General features: G+C 39.7%; 1 protein-coding gene across 1 annotated transcript in view; it reads right to left on the bottom strand.

Moving 5' to 3' along the window:
• MAP3K19 (mitogen-activated protein kinase kinase kinase 19) overlaps positions 1-22,252 on the bottom strand; it is a gene marked incomplete at both ends in the record, with an annotated part of 62,195 nt that extends 39,943 nt beyond the window's left edge. Inside the window, 4 exons of the mRNA XM_080668268.1 lie at positions 1,558-1,673; positions 4,287-4,441; positions 6,443-6,631; positions 22,079-22,252. Of these exons, the coding sequence (XP_080524394.1) occupies positions 1,558-1,673; positions 4,287-4,441; positions 6,443-6,631; positions 22,079-22,252 (634 nt within the window). The remainder of the gene's footprint in view (positions 1-1,557; positions 1,674-4,286; positions 4,442-6,442; positions 6,632-22,078) is intronic.
• Positions 22,253-22,540: the final 288 nt, after the last annotated feature.

Genomic DNA, 22,540 nt, shown 5'->3' with positions numbered 1-22,540 from the left:
CACCGCAGCTCAGTACCCTGCAATTTTCTCCCCATCATCAATCCTTCAGTGATCTTGTCCACTCTCAGGTCCTTATGATCTCTGTTGTGTAGAGAACTCCAGGACTAATGTATAAACCCACCCTTTCCCAGAAGCCCTATCCTGCAGAAAAATGCTACTTGAAAGTGCCCAGGTTGATCAGAACAATTTTTTTTAGAACACTTTACCTTCAGTATCCCCACAAAACCAGTGTTCTTCTAGTTTGTTGATTGTATTCCCATCTCCCCACATCCCAGGGCTGAACCTTCGAAATCATCTTTGACTCAACTCTTTCTCAACTTTTGTCTTTGTGTCTTCACTATCAACTTTACATCACAAAGTTCTGTGAATTCTTCTTTCACAATATCTATTAAATGCACCACATTAACAGACCACTATAACACCTTGGCCAAGGACTCTTTTCCTAGTTCTTTCCACCATATACTTTCTTTTTTTAAAAAAAAAAATGTATTTTATTGATTTTTTACAGAAAGGAATGGAGAGGGATAGAGAGTTAAAAACATCCATCAGCTGCCTCCTGCACACCCCCTACCGGGGATGTGCCCGCAACCATGGTACACGCCCTTGACCGGAATTGAACCTGGGACCCTTCAGTCCGCAGGCTGACGCTCTACCCACTGAGCCAAACCAGTCAGAGCCACCACATACTTTCTTAATAGAGTTCCCTGCCATGAGTCTCTTCCTTTGAATCCATCCTACACAATAAGAATAGGTTAATTTTCCTAAAACATGGCTTTCATCATTCTCTGGTTCAAAATTCTTTAGTGATTCTATTTTATTAGGGGAAAAAGGGATATCATTAGCTTTACATTTAATGGGTCCTCAATGGACACACTTTCTTTATGCATCTGACATTATGTGTTCATTTTCCCTGACATGAACTTTCAGTCTGGACTCCTGCTTGGCCCTGAGATAACCCTGCTTCCTTACAGCATGGTGCCTCTGCTCCACAAAATCAAATCCCATCATTTTTCAAGGACCAGACTGAGTCTCACCTCTTCCACGAGACCCTCTTAGGTATACCATTGTTTTGGGTATACCAGAAGCTTCAAACAAAAAGTCAATTAAACAATAAAGTCAAGCAGGTTACACAAAATCATGTATTGCTCAGTGGCATTTTTCCCCCATTATGCCTTTTGCTGTGGCTGTCACCATGTCTTTGCTCAGACTATCTTTCCCCATCTATATCTAACCTCTTTTTTTCTTCCTACCATATCTCATCCAGCATCCAAGAACCATCATAAGTCCCTTCCCCTTTCAAGTTCCCAATAAGTTCTTTCTCCTCTGACTTATGTGATATGTCCCTGACCATACTGAGCACTTACAAAAGTTTGGACCATATCTTAGACTTCTTTGCATCCCTCAGAGAACCTAGTCATGGGCTTTCAGTCACTGCTCAATAAATAGTTGTCAGATAGATTTCTTAAAATGGATCCATCAAATACATGTAGAAAAAGAAAGATTTCTAGTAGGGCCCTTATATTTGGGGAAATTTGAAAGTGAAATAGGAATATTTACCTGGTTTTGGCATAGAATTCATCAACATGTCCAATAACTGCTGTTTCTTAAAACTCTTTATTTGTGACACATAATGTATTGCTGATTTTCCACTAAAATCACAGAGCTTAGGATCTCTAGGAGAAATAGAATCAGCATCAAAGGTTATTAGTTAAATCTGTTCAAAAAAGAAAATGAATATGGAAGGGAAAATATTGACATCAAATAAATGAAGGCAATCTTACATAGTTTGGGGATAAAAATAATTACTTCAAAATGTATGAGATAGTGATAATCCTATCTAATAAAAGAGTAATATGCAAATTAGCCGTCACTCCGCTACAAAATGGCAGCGCCCATAGCCACAAGATGGCGGCGCCCAGTGTTCTCAGCCCTGCTGGAGGCCCACAGTCTGACTGGGAGGCACTCATCCCCCATGGCCGCCGATCCCCACCTCGATCTGAGGCAGCATGGGGTGTGCGGCTGGGAGGCCCCAGGCCCCGAGGCACCGATCCCTGCCGCCATCGGAGGCAGCACTGGGTGTGCGTCTGGGAGACACTCACACCCCCACTCGCCGATCCCCGCTGCCATCACGGGCAATCGGACATCCCTCGAGGCGTCCCAGATTGGAGAGGGTGCAGGCTGGGCTAAGGGACACCCCCCGTCCTTGTGCACGAATTTCATGCACCGGGCCTCTAGTTTTTTATAAAACATTATAATATTTGCAGAAAATTTTTGAACATAAACTTTCATAATTCTTTAGTGATGCATAAATTCAGTAAAGATAAAAACATATTGATAAACCATTGTCTTATCATTCCAAATAGTTGACTTGATTCTTTTTCCTTCCAATGTTTTAGCTAACTGGTTACCTTCTTGATATCTCTTTTTTCTAATGCTAACACCTAATCCTTTTATCATTCAAAATAGTAGAATGACATAATCTCTCTTTAAAATTAAGCTGATATGCTCTTGGTTGAGTGGAATGATCTTGTCATAAAATCCCTCTCTTTGTGGTCATTTCCTTTTTCTTTCTTTGCTCTGTGGTTTTTAAGCCCAATTGGTTGATCTTAGGGCTTCTTGAAACAGTACTAATATCCTCTCTATGCTGTACTGAATCCTAACATCAGCTCAGAGGGATCCAGAGGGTAAATGATGAGAACCCTATCAACATGTCATAGTGAGGGAAACAATGATAAAACTTCATTAGTCATGTTCTGGGACAAGAAGAGAGTTGATCATGGTCTCTGATCTAACACCTTTGAATTTGAATCTATTGTTATGGGACTGGGTAATGTTTTATGATCCACAACAATATTTTGTTATGGCCTTTTCTCCACCAAGGTCATGATTCAAAAGAAATAGCATAAGATCAAGGGTCAGGAGACTGTCACTACCTTGATAAATGGCCTCAAGCAAGTCACTTAACTTCTAGGGACCTCAGTTTGTTCATCTATCTTGATAGTGTTTCTCCTTTGATCTCCTGTATTCTGGACCCACTTCAAGACTATTGAACACCCTCTCTGGGGTGGTATCTGGTAACCTCCATTTTTAACAATCTCCTCAGATGTTTCTCAACACTAAATTCTGAGGTAGTGTCAAACTTCCATCTTCAACCTCTAATACTAACTAATACTTTTAAAATAGCTCACATTCTAAAGTATACTTTTCTTTTTGAAGGCCCGTTTTCCTTTACTTTTTCCAAAACAAAATCCATATGAAAAAGCTTGGGCCATCTGTTCTTATTTGATGACAAGATATCTAGGTAACAAACAGCATTAGGAAACCAATTCTAACATGAGAGACTGTTTGTTAACCTCTGACTTTTTTCTTTGCCCCCTCCTAAAAGAACATGTTGGCATGTAGTAATTTCTAGGTAACTGGAAATGACTACTATAAATTGCTTTAGACAATGGACAATGCTTTCCAAAATAATTGGTAACATCTTGAGGGTAGGGAGCTACATACTACAGAATTATCTGACATTCCCAGTAACTACCAAAAGAGTAAGTATTTTAAACCAGGGTTTAACAAATAGCAACGTATAATGCAATCAGCAGTCCAAATTGCATATTGTTGTATTTTTCCTTTCCAACTCTGTAATCCCAATTGGTGCCAAAAAACTTTTGTTATTTTGGTTAGTTAAACTAATTATTCTAACTAGCTGTGGGTGTTCAAAAAAATGTGTCCTATGCTTTAAAAGCTTCCTTATAAAAGCATCAAAATGTACCTCCTCAGGATGCCCTAATGACCTGTTAGTTGGGTATCCTGAAGGTAGACAAAAAAAGAATATTTATAAACAAAACAAAGGACCAATGTAATAAGAATAATAGATAGCAACATCTAGCATCTGTGCATCACTTTGCAACTATGAAGTCCCCTTTGTGAACATGCATGTGCATTTAGTATACACTGAGTGGCCATATTATTATGATCTCTGAACACATAATAATCTGGCCACTCAGTGTGTGTATATATATATATATATATATTAGAGGCCCAGTGCATGAATTCATGCATGGGTGGGGTCCGGCCAGCCTGGCCAGGAGGAGGGGACATGGTCGAGGGGACAATTTGCATATTAGCCTTTTATTATATAGGATATACACTGAGTGGCCAGATTACTATGCATTCAGAGATCATAATAATCTGGCCACTCAGTGTATATAATTCAAACATCGAAATGACTCCTGTAAATAAGAATGGCATATATGCCCTTGCACTGGTGCTGACTGACCACTCATACTCACGCATGGTGCCTGAGAAGCTCAGCCAGAACCTCCTCGGGTCTGTAGACTGTTGACATTTCAAGACTCTCAAACAGATCCACATCTCTCACAGCCAGCATCAGAGGGGTCAGGCCATGCTGGTTTGGGAAATTTACATCCAGGAACTCTTCAGATGCCTTTAAAAATGTGAAGCTTTATTTATGTTATGTTTTTCTGAATGTCTATTTATATGAATCTTTGTATTTTCATTGCTTGGCCAAATTCTTATTTGGACTTCAATACCTTCTTTCTCAATATGTATATTGGGAGGGAGCTGATGAATTGAAAGAACACAGGCCTGAGAGGCAGACAGACCTGGGAAGTGAATTTTAGCTTTTTAAGTTGGTTATTTAACCTCCCTGATAGGGTTATATTAAGGACACTCTGTTAAAAGCTGATTAAGTCACCCTGATAAAATAAGGGATGCCACCAGTTACACAATGAATACTTTTCATTTGGGATGTAATTATACCCAAAAAAAAAAGGGTGATATTTATTGAAAATTCAAATTTAACTGAATGTCCTGTATTTTTATTTGCAAAACCTGGCAACCCTCCTCACTGGCCTTCACAGTCCTCAGCTATAATGCAGGAATAACAGTGTGTTCCCTGCAGTGTTGTTTTGGTGATCGGAGAGCAGAGCATCAGACACATGCTCAATAAATGTTTGTGTAATGATGACTGAGTTACAATAGTAAGGCCACTCATTTAACTGTACTTATATAATCAAATGGTGGCTATATAGAAGTTATTTGTTGTTTTAATATTTTGAATTAATTAAAATTTTAATTTGGATAACTCAAAACTGAAAAGCTACTGGAAGGCCAAATTATCAAAATTGTTTATTTCATAGACCAAAGTAACTCACTAACTTTCACCTTCATTTCACTTTATGCCATATGAACATAGTCAGTGTCTCTACCTCAGTTTCTCTAGGGACAAACTAGAGATAATGATATTACCTCAGAGTGGTGTTCTGGGAATTAATTAGTTAACTTTTTTTTTTTTTGGTCTCTGAAGAGAAACCACCTCTTATATCAATGTTTATTATTAGTTAGAACCAACACGAACATTTTGAACCTTAAAACAGTACATTAATTTTGTAGTCTTACAACACACATTAATTCAGCATCTGTGGATTAGGCTCTGGGGTCCAGTTATAGACATTAGTTTCTTAAAACTCGGCTGCCAATCTTTAGGGGTGAAAAATGTGGTCAAGAAAACAGACATTGGATTACAACTATGGGTATGTTGCAAATACCAATAAAATAAAATTTACTGTCTTTCAAAAAAAATTCTAAGCCAGAATTCATGACATATGGCAATTTTAGATGATCATGTAATACAACAAAAAATGTAGAGTCCTTTGGATATTGTTGTATATTTTCTTGAACTCTAGGTGATGATAATATTGTTCACTTTTCCTTTATCTATTTGTGTCTCTACCATAAGGGAATGGAGGAAACTGGTTTCCTAGCAGCCATTGATTTTCTTTCAGTGAGAAGGTCATGTGATCTGACAGTATCTCTGAGGGTAAATGCCAAGAGTAAGCAATGGCCACCAATAATTAGTGTCCTTGGTTATGCATATGGTTTTGCAAGTTTGATTGGGAAAGAATATCAATGGGTAGAAAACCTAACAAAAAGATCAATACCCTAAGAAGAAAGCACTTAAAGAATGTATACTCTTAACTCCTTTAGTCACAGCTAAATATTATGCAAAGCACAGGCTCTCTGGTTCCCTTTTCAAGGTAAAGCTAATAACTGCAACTAGTCCAGAGGGATCTAAACAGCAGCTGTACAAATGGCACCGATGTCAAGGGAACACCTCTGAGCAAGTTGACAGTGGCTCTCCAGGGGCACCCTGGGAGTGCATCATTTCCCAGGGGCACTGCTGACTTCTAGCTTCCAGCTGCAGGAAGGAAAAAAGGCTGCTGCTTTTTTCTTTTATTATCTTGTTTTTCACCTCAGTGTCCTGTTTGATTCTGTTTCTTTCTCATATTTCCTGCCTGAATTTTCCTGGGACTATGTTTGAAAAGAAGTTATTTTTCTTTAAAAGGAGTCATATGTAGTCTGTGCCCTTCTTACCACCCATCCACCCACCTACCCAAAGGTAGAAGTTAACATTGATTTGACTGACCAACAATTGCTGAAGTTGTTCAAGATCACCTTGCCATGAACTCCGTAGAAGTTGCATTTGGGAAGCCTGGATTCCATTGGTGGCCAAGAGCTGTCTTTGGACATCACAATTAGCCACATGGACCGCAGTTCGATTGTCATAATTGCAAAGGGTGATATCTGCTCCCTTTTCCAGAAGAAACTCAACAACCTGCAATACCACAACATTTTTATTTCGCATTTTTGAGTACCAATGGTGTTTTCAGGGCTGAGTGGAAAACTTACTTAGATATACATGGCTTTGATTCATGATATAGGAAAGAAGAATAAAAGGGGCATAAGAATGTAGAATTGACTTGGAAGCAGGTGATTGCTATTTGCCTTTTTAAAAAATCTCCATGATGTGGACGGTTTGGGGATACTATAGTTTTTTCAAACTGGTGGTCTGTGAGTATTTCATGTTAAATTCACATAATACATTCAAGTCCTATTAGTATAATCTGTAGTTTAGAATATCAAACCCCAAAACTCAGGCTTATAGATTATTGAATGTTACAAGTATTTCTAGGGAAAGAATGAACTGTTTAAAATGATGGAGGCTTGACTCAGGACTGCAGAGAAGATGGCTGCCGACAGGAGGGCAGACTGCAAGATAGTGTGTGAGTGAAAAATAAAGGGAGAGTGTGTGGTCACATGGGGAGTGTTTGTTGGTGAGTTGAGGAACAGTTATACTCCAGGAGACTGTGGGGGACTGCTGGATGGGTCTCCCCCAACCAGGCAGCCCCCACTGCTGCTGGGTTCACTCCCAGAGCAACCAGCTCGGACGCGTAAACTGCGCCATCTTGAAGAGGAAAGTAGAAGTTATTGGAAGCCTGAAAAGCCCAGGGAATCTACAACTACGGCACCCGCCAAGCAGCTGCAAACCCGAGAACACCGGTCCCCAATTGGTGCAAGCACCCGGATTCAGAGGAGCTCTACACTCCCTCACAGAAAGGAGAGAAAGAACTACATAACCAGACACCCAGAGAAGAGAGATCATGAAGAGACAAAGAAACAGCCCGCATATGAAAGAAAAGCAGGCATCACCAGAAAAGAAAGTAAATGAAATGGAGGCAAGCAACCTGTCAGAGAAAGAATTCAGAGAAATGGTCATAGAGTGGCTGAAAAGACTGGAAGACAAATTCGAAATAATGAGTAAGAACCAAGAGGAAATGAAGAAGAACCAAGAAGAAATGAAAAATGTCATCGCTGCTGTAAAGAACTCAATAGAAAGCATCAAGAGTAGACTAGAAGAAGCAGAGGACCGCATCAGTGAGCTAGAAGACAAGGTAGGAAAAATACCTAGGCAGAGCAGCTTCTAGAAAAAAAAATTAAAAAGCAGGAGGAGAGCCTAAGGGAACTTTGGGACAACATGAAACAAAACAACATCCACATAATAGGGGTTCCAGAAGGAAAGGAAACTGAGCGAGGAATAGAAAACCTGACTGAAGAAAAATAATGACAGAAAACTTCCCTGATATAGGGAAGAAAAAGCCCACACAAATCCAAGAAGCTCACAGAGTCCCAAGCAAAATGAACCCCAAAAGACCGACGCCAAGGCACAATATAATTAAATTGACAAACACCAATGACAAAGTAAGAATCTTAAAAGTGGCCAGAGACAGAAAGTTACCTACAAAGGAACCCCCATCAGACTAGCAACTGATTTATCAACAGAAACACATCAGGCCAGAAGGGAATGGAATGAAATATACAAAGTCATGCAAAGGAAGGGTCTGAATACAAGAATACTGTACCCAGCAAGGCTATGAATCAAAATTGAAGGTGAAATACGGAACTTAACAGAAAAAAAAGGACTAAAGGAGTTTATTACCACCAAACCAACTATGCAAGAAATGCTAAAGAGTCTGCTGTTAAAAAGAGAAAAAAAGAAAAAAAAGAAAAAAGAAATAGGAAGTGAAGAAGGAACACAGAGGTAAAGAATAAAAATGGCAACAAACAAGTACCTATCAATAATAACTTAAAATGTAAATGGATTAAATGCCTCAATCAAAAGACATAGGATAACGGATTGGATAAGAAAACATGACCCATATATCTGCTGTCTACAAGAAACCCACCTCAGAAAAAAAGACGCACACAGATTGAGGGTGAAGGGATGGAAAAAGGTTTTTCAGGAGAATGGAAATAAAAAAAAAGCTGGGGTAGCAATACTTACATCTGACAAATTAGATCTCAAAGTGAAGGACATAACAAGAGATAAGGAAGGCCACTTCATAATACTAAAGGGAGCAATCCAACAAGAAGAAATAACTCTGGTAAACATATACGCACCCAATACAGGAGCACCCAAATACATAAAAATAAAAAAATAAACACACTGGAGGATATCAAAGGAGAGATTGTCAGCAATACAATCATAGTAGCAGACTTTAATACCCCACTATCACCATTGGACAAATCCTCTAAACAAAAAATCAGCAAAGAAACATCAAGCCTAAATGACTCACTAGACCAGATGAAATTAATTGACATCTTCAGAACATTTCACTCCAAAGCCACAGAATATACATTCTTCTCAAGTGCACATGGGTCATTTTCAAAGATAGACCATATATTGGGTCACAGGCAAAGTCTCTTCAAATTCAAGAAGATAGAAATCATATCAAGCATCTTCTCAGATCACAGTGACATAAAACTGGAAATCAACTACAATAAAAACAATTCAGAAAAATCAAACACATGGAGACTAAACAGCATGCTATTTAACAATGACTGGGTTACCAGAGAGATCAAGGAAGAAATAAAAAACATCATGGCAACAAATGACAATGAAAACACAACAATCTAAAATCTATGGGACACAGTGAAAGCAGTCTTGAGAGGGAAGTTCATAGCTCTACAAGCCTACCGCAAAAAAACAAGAAACAATGGTAATAAATTACCTAACCCTACAACTCAAAGAGCTAGAAAGAGAGCAACAAGAAAATCCCAGTGTAAGCAGAAGGAAGGAAATAATAAAGATCAGGGCAGAGATAAACGACATTGAGACCAAAAAAACAATACAAAAGATCAACAAAACCAAGAGCTGGTTCTTTGAAAGGATAAACAAGATTGATGAACCTCTAGCCAGGCTCACCAAGAAGCAAAGAGAGATGACCCAAATAAACAAAATCAGAAATGAAAGAGGAAAAATAACAACAGACCCCACCAAAATACAATTGATTGTTAAAAAATACTATAAACAACTCTATTCCAACAAACTGGACAACCTGGAGGAAATGGACATATTCCTAGAAAAATACAACCTTCCAAAACTCAATCAGGAAGAATCTAAACATCTCAATAGGCCAATAACTATGGAAGAAATTGAAGCAGTCATCAAAAAGCTTCCTGCAAACAAAAGCCCGGTGCCATACGGCTTCCCAGGGGAGTTTTACCAAACATTCAAGGAAGAACTAAAGCCTATCCTCCTTGGACTATTCCAAAAAATTCAAGAGGAAGGCACACTTCCAAGCTCATTCTATGAAGCCAGCATCACCCTAATGCCAAAACCAGATAATGACAACACAATGAACGAGAATTACAGGCCACTATTTCTCATGAACAGAGATGCCAAAATCCTCAACAAAATTCTAGCAAATCGGATCCAGCACTACATCAGAAAGATCATACATCATGACCAAGTAGGATTTATCCCAGGAATGCAAGGATGGTACAATATCTGCAAATCAATAAGTGTGATACATCACATAAACAAATTGAGAGATAAAAAATCACATAGTCCTATCAATTGATGCAGAAAATGCATTCGACAAAATCCAAAACCCATTTTTGATAAAAACTCTCAACAAGGTGGGAATAGAAGGATCATACCTCAACATAATAAAAGCCATATATGACAAACCCACAGCCAACATCATACTCAATGGACAAAAACTAAAACCATTTCCCCTAAGAACAGGAACAAGACAGGGATGCCCACTCTCACCACTCCTGTTCGACATAGTACTGGAAGTATTAGCCATTGCAATTATACAAGAAGAAGAAATAAAAGGCATCCAACTTGAAAAAGAAGAAGTAAAGCTGTCCTTATTTGCAGATGACATGATATTGTACATAAAAAACCCAAAAGACTCCATCAAAAAACTAATAGACTTAATAAATGAATTCTGCAATGTAGCAGGATACAAAATTAATGCCAAGAAATCTATGGCATTTCTATACACCAATAGTGAACTTACAGAAAGAGAGACTAAAAAAGCAATCCCATTTACCATCACACCAAAAAGTTAAGATACTTAGGAATAAACTTAACTAAGGAGGTAAAAGACCTATACGCGGAAAACTACAGGACACTGAAAAAAGAGATAGAGGAAGACATAAACAGATGGAAGAATATACCATGTTCATGGATTGGGAGAATCAACATCATTAAAATGTCCATACTACCCAAAGCAATTTATAGATTCAACACACTCCCCATTAAAATACCAGCAGCATATTTCACAGACCTAGAAAGAACTCTTCAAAAATTCATCTGGAATAAAAAAAGACCCTGAATAGCTACAGCAATCCTGAGAAAGAAGAACAAAGTAGGTGGGATCTCAATACCAGATTTCAAGCTGTATTACAAAGCCACTGTTCTCAAAACAGCCTGGTACTGGCACAAGAACAGACATATAGGCCAATGGAATAGAATAGAGAATCCAGATATTGACCCAAACCACTATACACAATTAATATTTGACAAAGGAGGCATGAACATACAGTGGAATCAAGACAGTCTCTTCAATAAATGGTGTTGGGAAAATTGGACAGATACATCCAAAAAATGAAACTAGACCACCAACTTACACCATACACAAAAATAAACTCAAAATGGATAAAGGACTTAAACATAAGATGGGAAACCATAAAAATACTAGAGGAATCCACAGGCAGAGAAATCTCTGACATATGCCGAAGCAATTTCTTCACCGATACCGCTCCTAGGGCAATGGAAACTAAAGAGAAAATAAACAAATGGAACTACATCAAAATAAAAAGCTTTTGTACAGCAAAAGAGACCATCAACAAAACAACAAGAAAGCCCACTGCATGGGAGAACGTATTTGCAAATGTTATCACTGATAAAGGTTTAATCTCCAACATCTACAGGGAACTTATACAATTTAATAAAAGGAAGATAAATGATCCAATAAAAAATGGGCAACGGACCTAAATAGAATCTTTTCAAAAGAAGACAGAAGGAAGGACAAGAGACATATGAAAACATGCTCAAAGTCACTAATTATCCCAGAGGTGCAAATCAAAATGACAATGCGGTACCTTCTCACGCCTGTAAGAATGGCAATCATCAACAAATCAACAAATGACAAGTGCTGGAGAGGATGTGGAGAAAAAGGAACCCTCGTGCACTGCTGGTGGGAATGCAGACTTGTGCAGCCACTGTGGAGAACAGTATGGAGTTTCCTCAAAAAACTAAAAATGGAACTCCCATTTGACCCAGTGATCCCACTTCTAGGAATATATCCCAAGAAACTAGAAATACCAATCAGAAAGGATATATGACCCTTATGTTCATAGCAGCTCAATTCACCATAGCTAAGATTTGGAAACAGCCCAAATGCCCATCAGCAGATGAGTGGATTAGTAAACGATGGTTCATCTACACAATGGAATACTACGCTGCTATAAAAAAGAAGTAATTCTTACCATTTGCAGCAGCATGGATGGACCTGGAGAGCATTGTGTTAAGTGAAATAAGCCAGGCAATGAAAGAAAAATACCACATGATCTCACTCATTTTTGGAAAATAAAGAACATTATAACCTGATGAACCAAAAGATAGATACAGAGATAGTAAAGCACCCAACAGAGTGTCAAATTACAGCGGGAGTCAGGGGAGTGTTGGGGATGGGGGGAAAGAGATTAACCAAAGGACTTGTATGCATGCATATAAGCACCAATGGACACAAGACACTTGGGGGGCCGGAGTGGGGGTGGGATGAGGGCACGCAACAGGGGTAGGGGAGTCTGGGGGAAGGTCAATGGGGAATAAAAGGAAATATATGTATTAATATATGTAATAGTTTAAACAATAAAAAAATAAAAATAAAATAGAATGATGGAGGCTTAATTTATTCAACAAATATGGTCTGAGTGACTAGTGTGTGTGTAAAGAGCTGTTCTTGGTGCTGAGACCCCAACAATGAACAAGACAGATGACCAGCCTTTAAGGCATTTACAATCTAGTGAGGAACAGAGACAGATAAAAAGGCAATTGCAACACAGTGTGATATATGCAATGATAGGATAAATACAGACAGCTGAGGGGGCACATAGAAAAAACCTATTCAGCTGTCTTAGAAGGGCTGGGAAGACTTTCTCGAGAAAGTGATGTCTAAGTTGAGAACTGTGGAATCAGACTCAGTTAACTAGGCAAAGACTGCTGGGAAAGATTGTTTCAAGCAAAGGATATAGTATGAACAAAGTACTGTGAATGATATGGACAGAATTATCTCCTAAAAATCCATATGTTGAAACCCTAACAAGCAATGTGATTGTATTTGGAGAGAGGGCCTCTAAGAAGTAATTAAGGTTAAATAAGATTATAAGAATAGGATCCTGATCTGATAGGATTAGTGTCCTTGTAAGAAGAGACATCATCTCTCTCTCTTTGCTTGTCTCTTCCTCTCCCTCCCACTACTTTCCTCTCCCTCTCTCTCTGTCTTCCTCTGCAAAGCCAAGAAGAGAGTTCCCATCAGAAAGTGAATCAGCCAGAACCTTGATCTTGGACTTCCCAGCTTTCAGAACTATGAGGCAATACATTTCTGTTGTTTGAGTCCCCAAGACTATGTTATGTTTGTTATGGGATCCCAAACTAACACAGTGAACAAGAAGACAAAGAACATTCAAAGCTCTGGAAGGAAGAATGTATGGCTGGAGCTCAAGAATGGAGAAGCAGGAGTAGGAGATGTGATGAAGTTATCAGTAGCTAAATTGAAAGGCCTTACCAACCCCTTTTTGGCAATTAATGTTATAATCTTCAGGGAAATGAGGAGCCAGTCAAAATTTTGAGCAGAGAAATAACATGATCAGATAAGTACTTTTCAAAATCACTCTGGCTGCTGAAATGGATTGATGTGGGGAAGAGCGGAAGTTGGGAGATCAATGAGATCATGGAGATATGATGGTGAGGAACAAGGGAAATGGCAGAGGCATTGACCTCCTTTGTTTTAGACTATGTTTTTAAAGATAGTTGTACAGTGAGCAACCTTGGAAAACAGACATACTGGAGTGTCTCCCGCTGGAGCACTGGGAAGACTTACTTATTGGCTATTATAAAAGACTCAGGTTTCCCAAGTTCAGGGTTCCTCTCTTATAATCCAATCCACTGTATGTGTAGGTATCACCTCTCTATGTTGCCCTGTGGAAATTGGGGCTCAGGGAACTGAAGCAAATGCTAGATATTACTATCTATAATAATAAAAGCGTAATATGCTATTTAGACAAGATGTCCTTCTGGATGTCCTCGACAAAGCCGCAGAGGTGGGGGCCGAGGCAGAGGCAGCTGCCGGGGTGGAGGAGGCCAAGGGCTTGGGGGCCAAGCCCCTTGCATGAATTTTGTGCATCAGGCCTCTAGTTATGAATAATAAACTGTGATTTTTCTCTGACCCAGGAGTCTTGTGTCTTCTTCCAGACTCTGAAACTGTGGCAGGCGAAATTATAGCTTGCATATAAGGAGAAAATCTCAGATGCTTCACAGTTGATAACTTTTGCAAAAGTGAGATGATTAGAGAGAAAGGCATGGCAGAGGAAGAATGAGGAAAGTTCATGGTAGCAAATATGTTAACCAATTTGTATGGTAAATTGGACACTAAAGGATCCTCCACTTTATTGACAACATATGACTGTTTAAGGAACTAAACAGGAAGGTAGTTATAAGGCTGTGTATCAGGAAATAAGTTCAAAACAGCTATTTCCTGATTTTGGATAATTCTTCTGTGGGTTGTATCTTCCTCACCAATTTGCCAGTCAGCCTCAGGTTCATGCCATTGTAGCAAATAATGCCAAGATTTGTTCTGGGTAGATGGAAAATTCTACTCCCTTTCAGACAATAGTTACAGAGATGCATATCTTCACTGAGGATGGAAGTAGGAAAATTCATGATTAAAATTGTAAACACAGCCCCAACCGGTTTGGCTCAGTGGATAGAGCGTCGGCCTGCGGACTGAAGGGTCCCAGGTTCGATTCTGGTCAAGGGCATGTGCCTTGGTTGCAGGCACATCCCCAGTAGGGAGTGTGCAAGATGCAGCTGAATCGATGTTTCTCTCTCATCAATGTTTCTAACTCTCTATACCTCTCCTTTCCTCTCTGTAAAAAATCAACAAAACATATTTTTTAAAAAATGGTAAACACACACACACACACACACACACACACACACACCAACTTTGAACTATGGCTGGTTCACTTAGAATATGGGTGGTAAGATGCATGATGCTTATTAAGGAGGAATGATAATAGCTATCTTGCAGCTTGGTTCTTCCTGCTGACAACCTTAGATCCATTTAATGATGAAGGTAAAGCCTTGGATTTTTTTATTTTTATTTTTTGCAGTTGGTTTACTACTTTAAGGGAGCAATGGCTCTCTTGGGGATTTCCCTGAGACAGAAAAATTCCCATGATAAACTACAGCTGAGGCATTAACTAGTGTTCAGGTTTTCACTGGCCTGGATTGGGTTACAATGCTGATGAAGGTGACTCACTGGAGAAAGAGAAATGGACACAAATAAATCTAGACAAATTCTTTTTTTTAAAATAAATCTTTATTGTTCAGATTATTATAGGTGTTCCTCTTTTTCTCCCCATAGCTCCCATCCACCTGATTCCCCACCCCACTCCATGCCCTTACCCCCCGCCACTGTCTTCATCCATAGGTGTAAGATTTCTGTCCAATCTCTTCCCGCACCCCTCACACCCCTTCCCCCCTGAGAATTGTCAGTCCACTCCCTTTCTATGCCCCTGATTCTATTATACTCATAGTTTATTCTGTTCATCAGATTTTTCATTCATTTGATTTTTAGATTCACTTCTTGATAGGCATGTATTTGTTGTCATTTTGTTGTCCATAATTTTTATCTTTACCTTTTCCTTCTTCTTCCTCTTCTTAAAGAATACCCTTCAACATTTCATATAATACTGATTTGGTGGTGATGAACTCCTTTAGCTTTTTCTTGTCTGTGAAGCTCTTTATCTGACCTTCAATTCTAAATGATAGCTTTGCTGGGTAGAGTAATCTTGGTTGTAGGTTCTTGCTATTCATCACTTTGAATATTTTTTGACATTCCCTTCTGGCCTGCATAGTTTCTGTTGAGAAATCAGCTGACAGTCATATGGGTACTTCCTTGTAGGTAACTAACTGTTTTTCTCTTGCTGATTTCAAGATTCTCTCTTTGTCTTTTGCCCTTGGCATTTTAATTATGATGTGTCTTGGTGTGGTCCTCTTTGGATTCCTCTTGTTTGGGGTTCTGTGTGCTTCCTGGACTTATAAGTCTATTTCTTTCACCAGGTAGGGAAAGTTTTCTGTTATTATTTCTTCTAATAGGTTTTCAATATTTTGCTCTTTGTCTTTTTCTGGCACCCCAATAATTCGGATGTTGGTACGCTTAAAGTTGTCCCAGAGGCTCCTTACACTATCTTCATATTTTTGGATTCTTTTTTCTTTTTGTTTTTCTGGTTGGGTGTTTTTTGTTTCCTCATAATTCAGATCTTTGGTTTGATTCTTGGGGTCCTTTGATCTACAGTTGAATTTCTGTATATTCTTTATTTCAGACAGTGTATGCTTAATTTCTGACTGGTCCTTTTTCATTTTTTTTTTGGCATTCTCATTAAGGTCCTTGAATGTCTCACTAAGCTCCTCAGAGGTCTCATCAAGTTTCTCAGTGGTTTGTAGAAGATTCTTGAGTAACCTTATAAGTGTGGTTTTGAACTCTATGTCTAGTAGTTTGCTTTCCTCCATTTCTTTCATTCTTGACATGTTTCTTTTTCTCCTCATTTTGGCTGCTTCCCTGTGTTGATGGGGTGGTTTTCTGAGGTAGGTGACCTATAGGGCCCAGTGGTTCAGCCTGCCCTATCACCTGAGGTGGACACTCTTGGTGCACCCCTTTGTGGGCTGAGTGCTAAGTCTTGTTGTAGTTACACCTTGATTGCTGTTGGTACACTGGGAGGAATTGACCTCCAGGCCAATTGGCTGTGAGGAACCGCTGTGTCTATAATGGAAGAACTGCTGTGCTGGAGACATCCTTATGGAGCAGGACTTGTTTCAGTGGGGCTTTGGTGCTCACTGAATCTGCCTCTTGAATGTGTCACTTATGGATGTGAGGAGTTGAAATCTGGTGTCATCTCACACTGACCACTAGGTACACTGGCTTCTGGATCTCCAATGGGGTGCAGGTCAGCTACTGTCTGAGGCCACCTAGCAGGAGCTACAGCAGGATCTGCAGATTTCTCCTCTTTGCTTGGGTTTTGGAGGTTTTGGAACTGTTTGACCCAGCTGCAATTTGTTAGGTTAAGCTGCGATAGGGCAGGCCCTTTATATGCAAAAGCCGCTGCGCAGAGCTTGGGTGGTTTTGTAAATTGTGCGGGGCGGGGTCTCAGGGAATCACTATGCTAGGGCGTGGCAAACAGTGATGGCTGCCAGTCAGCCGTCTCTGTGTCTCCAAGTTTCTGCATCCCTGCGTCCCATGCCCCAGTGCAGTAAACAATGATTCCTGTGCGCACCTCTGCAAGAAAGCTACCCTCACTTTCCGACCCGATGGCAGACAGTCCAGCTTCTCCCCCTAGGAGTCTGGGTCCTCAGAGTCTTGCCGGAAACTGGAGTTCAGAGTAATTGGGAGCTTGTGTCTCCCTTCGGGTTGAAAAAACAGCACACCCAGTCGCCAGCCACTAGTCCGATTTGCACACCTCCGTACCTCAGCTTTTACGCACTTGTGCACGTCTCTATGCTCTTTTCTCTTTCCTTCTAGTTGTAGAACTTCTACTCATCCAGCTTTCCCGTGGTTCTGGGTGATAGACGTTTTGTCTTTTAGTTGTAGTTTTGGTGTGGTTGTGAGAGGCAACACGTACAGGTGTATACCTTATTCCGCCATCTTGGTTTCCCCTCTCTAGACAAATTCTTATGATTAGCCTCACTGCCCTGGAACACTCCCCTAGACCTTATTTCAAAATCAGGTGAAATTTTAAGAGATATTATCATGAAAATGAGTCAGCAAATGATTTATATTAATGTAGAATCCTTATAAAAATTTTAAAAGGCCTGCTGTGAAAGTTAAGCCTGAGTCAACCAAAGGCTTCAAACCCTGAAGCTCCAGTCAGAAAGCAATGGGGCCATTGCCAATGAGCCCTTGCATGAAGCTAAAATAGATGGCACCAGTAATAATTACTTTGCCACCTGATATAGGGCTTCAGGTGGGCTGAAAACATCAGGAGTTCATTTAGTTGAGCAACAAGAAGCCTCCATGTTTCTGGAAACCAAAAGTAAATGTACCTTGCCTATTGGCCTGTAACCACTCTTTCTCCACATTCCTAACCCCTCCACAGCCTCCTGTACCTCAACCTCATCTGCTTTAAGGAAAAAAAGCATTAGAAGTGGGGCATGGAACCCTATCTTCAAAGGGGACTGAAGATCATGGCCACCTATGGGAGTATGTTGGTGAACTTTGGGGATGGGAGAGACTCAGACCTTTATGGCTCCCTTGAAGTCACATTGCTTGCTGCCCAGATCCTTGGGGCAAGTGAGTGTATGAATTCAGCTAATGGGGTTTGGGCATGGTTTGCAGTGGGGAAGGAAATCTAATGTGGCTCTGTGGGTGGTGCCCTTTGGTCAATTCAGTGAACTATGGTTGCAGCTTCTATATCTGAATCTGTAATAGGAATTAATGTATTATAAGTGTATAACTTCCCAATCCCATTAAGTGTCAGGGAGGATTCTTTTAACCACGATGAGTTACTATGTAGAGAAGTACAAGTATCTTTGGAATCCCTGGCCCTTTTGAGTCTCTCTGTAACTGATAATTTTGCCAATTGGGGAGCCTTTGGCAAAGGGAGGAAGTTTTCACCCACAGGTGTCCCTTGGGGAGCCTCCCTGACATGTCCAAAAGGTACATCACTTTTGAAAAGTGGATATCAGCTTGCTAGTGGCTCTTATCAAAACACCCTCATGAAAGAAAATATCCTGGCTCTCCAAAACTGTAACAAACACCTCAAATTTAACTGACTGCTGGGTCGGCCAGATAGTCCAACTTTAATTGCCAATTACCTTAGCCTTACCAAGAAGTTTATTAACAACAGTGGCCAACAGCCCCAGATCTTGCACCTTCCATGTAAAACACTTAACAGCACTTCACTCACATTCCTGTAGCCATCACTCACTCATTCTGTGAGGCAAATGAATGCTACTAGGCTACTGGCACGGACAAACTGATAATCCTTCCAAATCAAGGACCAGGATCAATTATTCAGACTGAATTGGGAATCTTCAGGCTTACCAGCCAGCTGAGAGGCCACATGGAGGCACTATCAACCTGTGCCCCCTGACTAATGTAGTTCCCACTTGGGGGGCCAAGAATGGTAAACACCACCTCCTCCCTTTGCCCCCAAGGAAATACACTTACTGTGTGAAAACCTGACATTAATTTGTATTCCTCCTGAAAACATAGTGACTTATGCTTTAGGGGTGGTCATAAGAGAGCCTCAGATCTTTAAGGAAATACTATCAGTAGATGATGTAGCCTCAGATGACTTCAGAGCTCTCCCTAAAATAAAGCTACTATTGGTTATTTGGGGGAGCTTCCAGAGGGATAGTTGACTTGTCATTTGTGCCCCCTGTGGATAAGTATTCCTAAGATAGAAGTCATACAATTAGACAAAGTAGGACAAAATTTGTTCCTAAGTTGAAGTTACCAATAGCACTACCTCATCCCTGAAAGACTTTCAGATCAGCATTCAAGTCACTGGCCAGGGGTTGTTATAGATGTTAGAATTGCCCTAGACTTCCTACTTGCAGGCCAAGGTGAAGTCATGGCTAATACATGCTACTGTATCTGGATTGATGCCTTAGACTGAATGGGACAATCAATAGAGAAACTTAAGAAGAAAGCCACCTGGTTTTCTGTGGCATATCCCGATGATTTATGGGATTTGTTCATCTGGAAGAGTCCAGGATCCTAACTAGCATGGTTGAGGCTAGCCTACAGTATGGCCTCATTCTGCTGCTTGGAATCCTATGTAGTAGCTTTACTTAGATGTTGTATGAGACAAATTGCTGGATTTGGGCCCAGTCTCTGTTGGTAGATTAGACAGAGTGACCAGCAGAGTAGTGTACTCATGGAAAATTCACTAGAAACCAAGACAATGTAGAAATGAAGGAGAGAAGTTTCCCTGGGTCTCTTACATTCCTACAAGCCTAATGAACAGAAGGACTTACTGCCTTTCCCCCAGACTCTCTTTTCAAGCTTATTCGTGTAGTGTTTGTATAGTGAATAACCTTGGCTAAAGATAGTATCTCCTTCTGGAGCAAAGAGTAGGTTTGCTGAATGCTCATTATAAAAGATACGGCTTCCATAAATTTAGGGCTCCTCTCCTGCAATCCAATCCACTGTTTGAGCAGAGGTTACCTGGTCCCCTTTCTATCATCCTGTGGGAATTGGGTAACTGACATAAAACTCATAATACTCTGGCAAATGCTATTGTTTCTGACCCTGTGTTGTTTATTATGCCAAGAATCCAATAAATTGCATCAGGCTAACTTGAAGAGGCCTGAAAGAGGAATGAAAGTGGTCGGAGGAGGATGTGGGCTCAGTGAAGGTGTTTGTTAATTTATGTGTCATCAGAAGGGAGATTATCTCAGTATATTAAATGCTAATGGGAAATAGCATCACTGTTTGCAATAATAGAAATATAGAAACTGCCCACCTGTCCATCAAAGTAAGATAGACAGACAAGTTGTGCATAAATGGAATACTAAATAGCAGTAAAAATGAAAAACCACAGCTACATGTGTTAAAGTGGGGGAATCCCAAAAACATAATAATGAACAGAAGTAAGTTACAGAGACTCACATGCAGTGCAAGTTTGTTCTTATAAAGTTCAAAAACAGGAAAAGTAAACAGTGAATTATTTAGGATTATGTGCAAAAGTAGCAAAACTAAGGAAATGATTAACCCAAAATTCAAGATAATGATTATGAAGTATGGGGGATGCAATTTAGGAGAAGCAGATAGAGGGCTTTTGACGCATGGCTATGTCTGATTTTTGGCTTGGCTGGTGGGTATATGGACACTAGTCTCATTTTTCTTTAAGTTGTGCACACATACTTCTTTTTAAAAAGCATACATAACATTTTAGAATTTTTTTAAAAGGTGTTAATAGAAAAGAATCAAAAGAGGAAAAAAAGCTAAGAATTAGTCAAGAGAGAAGCTAATTGAAGTGGCCAGCAGGGTTAAGGACTACTTGCATTTAGATTCCCAAGAACTTGTAGAGGTACCATCCTGTGCAGTTAAGTGAAATTTGTCTTTTTCACTGTAGTTTTCCCATTCTAAGCCCTTTTCAAGTCTCCTTATAGCTCCCTTCTTGCTGACCATCTCCAATTCCAAGTGCTCATATTGTTCTCACTGTCACCAGCATTCTTTTTTTTTTTTTAAGCCTTATCTGAGGATATGTTTTTATTAATTTTGAGAGAGAGAGAGAGAGAGAAGAAACATCAGTTGGTTGCTTCTCAATCAGGGATCGAACACAAAACCTAGGTATGTGCCCTAGCTGGGATTGAACCCTAAACCTTTTGGTGTATGGGATAACGTTTTAACCAACTAAGCCACCCTGACAGGGCTCACCGGCATTCTTTTTTTTTTTTTTTTTAACTTAAATTCATTCTTGTTTAAAGTATTACATAAGTCTACTTTTCCCCCCATTGACCTCTCCCCGGCTGCCCGCACCCCCGAGCACATGCCCTCACCCTCACCTGCATTCTTAAAAAGAATCTTATAAGTTCCCACACACGGTATAAATGATCAATAAGACCCAAATGAATTATTTAATCATTAGTTTATCTATTTAATAGACATTTATTAAGCACCTAGATGTGTGAGGCACTCTAGATGGATATATAACTAGAATAAAGAGGACAATCTTGTGTCTTTGTCCATCTTACTATTATTTATTTACTCCTTCCTCCCTACTTTCAGGATTATATGCATTTGTTAGAATAGGGTACACTTTTCTGGGTCTGATGAAGCTGAGGGTGGGGAGTGGAAAGGAGGAAAAAAACTCAGGCCCATTACGTGGTCCCACTAGACCATAAGCTCTTCAAAGGTGACATCTGCATTTGATTCAACTTGGTATCCAACATGAACTCCAGTATTCTGTTGACTGAGTAGGGGAATAAATAAAGATGGTAACTGTCTAGATTATTTAGGTTCTCCCAGTTCTCCTTCCAGTTGTCCCTCACTCTTCTTCCCCACCTCCATCCCCCACCCCCTGCTTTCTGCCTTCAGACATTCTTTTATGGAGTTGGGTGGTAATGCTATTCCCAAACATCTCCTCTTGGAATCCTTAGTTAGAAAAGTATCCATGGGCCCCGGACACCACATGTTACCTCTGTTAGATTTTCTTCTGCTGCAGTAATGAGAGGTGTATTCCCAGTCTTTGGATGCTGAAAATCAAGGTTTCCAAGAATGGAATGGACTTGAGTAATATGGTCACAGATGAGTTCCACATCACCTCTTGAAACTACTTCCAGCAAATCATGAATCAATTTATTTTTATTCATCTTGTTCATTCCATATAATTGCCTTTAAGAGAAAATAAACAATTTAATTACACGAGAGATAACAAAGCAGTGGGTAATTCAAATGTAACAAAGTCTATCTTTAGGTCTCATTTCTTTCTTTTATGTATAAAATACTATAACAGTTTTTAAAGACAATTTTTAAAAAGGAGAAAACCCCATAATCCCACCAATCTTGGTTCTTTGCACACATACTGGGTGGAGTAAAAGTAGGTTTACAGTTGTGAGTACGTGAAACAGTTTATTTTTGCATTTTTATTTATTAATTAT

Source organism: Plecotus auritus (assembly GCF_963455305.1).
Source record: "Plecotus auritus genome assembly, chromosome: 5".
Classification (NCBI taxonomy): Eukaryota; Metazoa; Chordata; class Mammalia; order Chiroptera; family Vespertilionidae; genus Plecotus; species Plecotus auritus.
The sequence above is the reverse complement of the archived record's forward strand: the minus strand, read 5'-3'. Positions and strand labels throughout refer to the sequence as shown.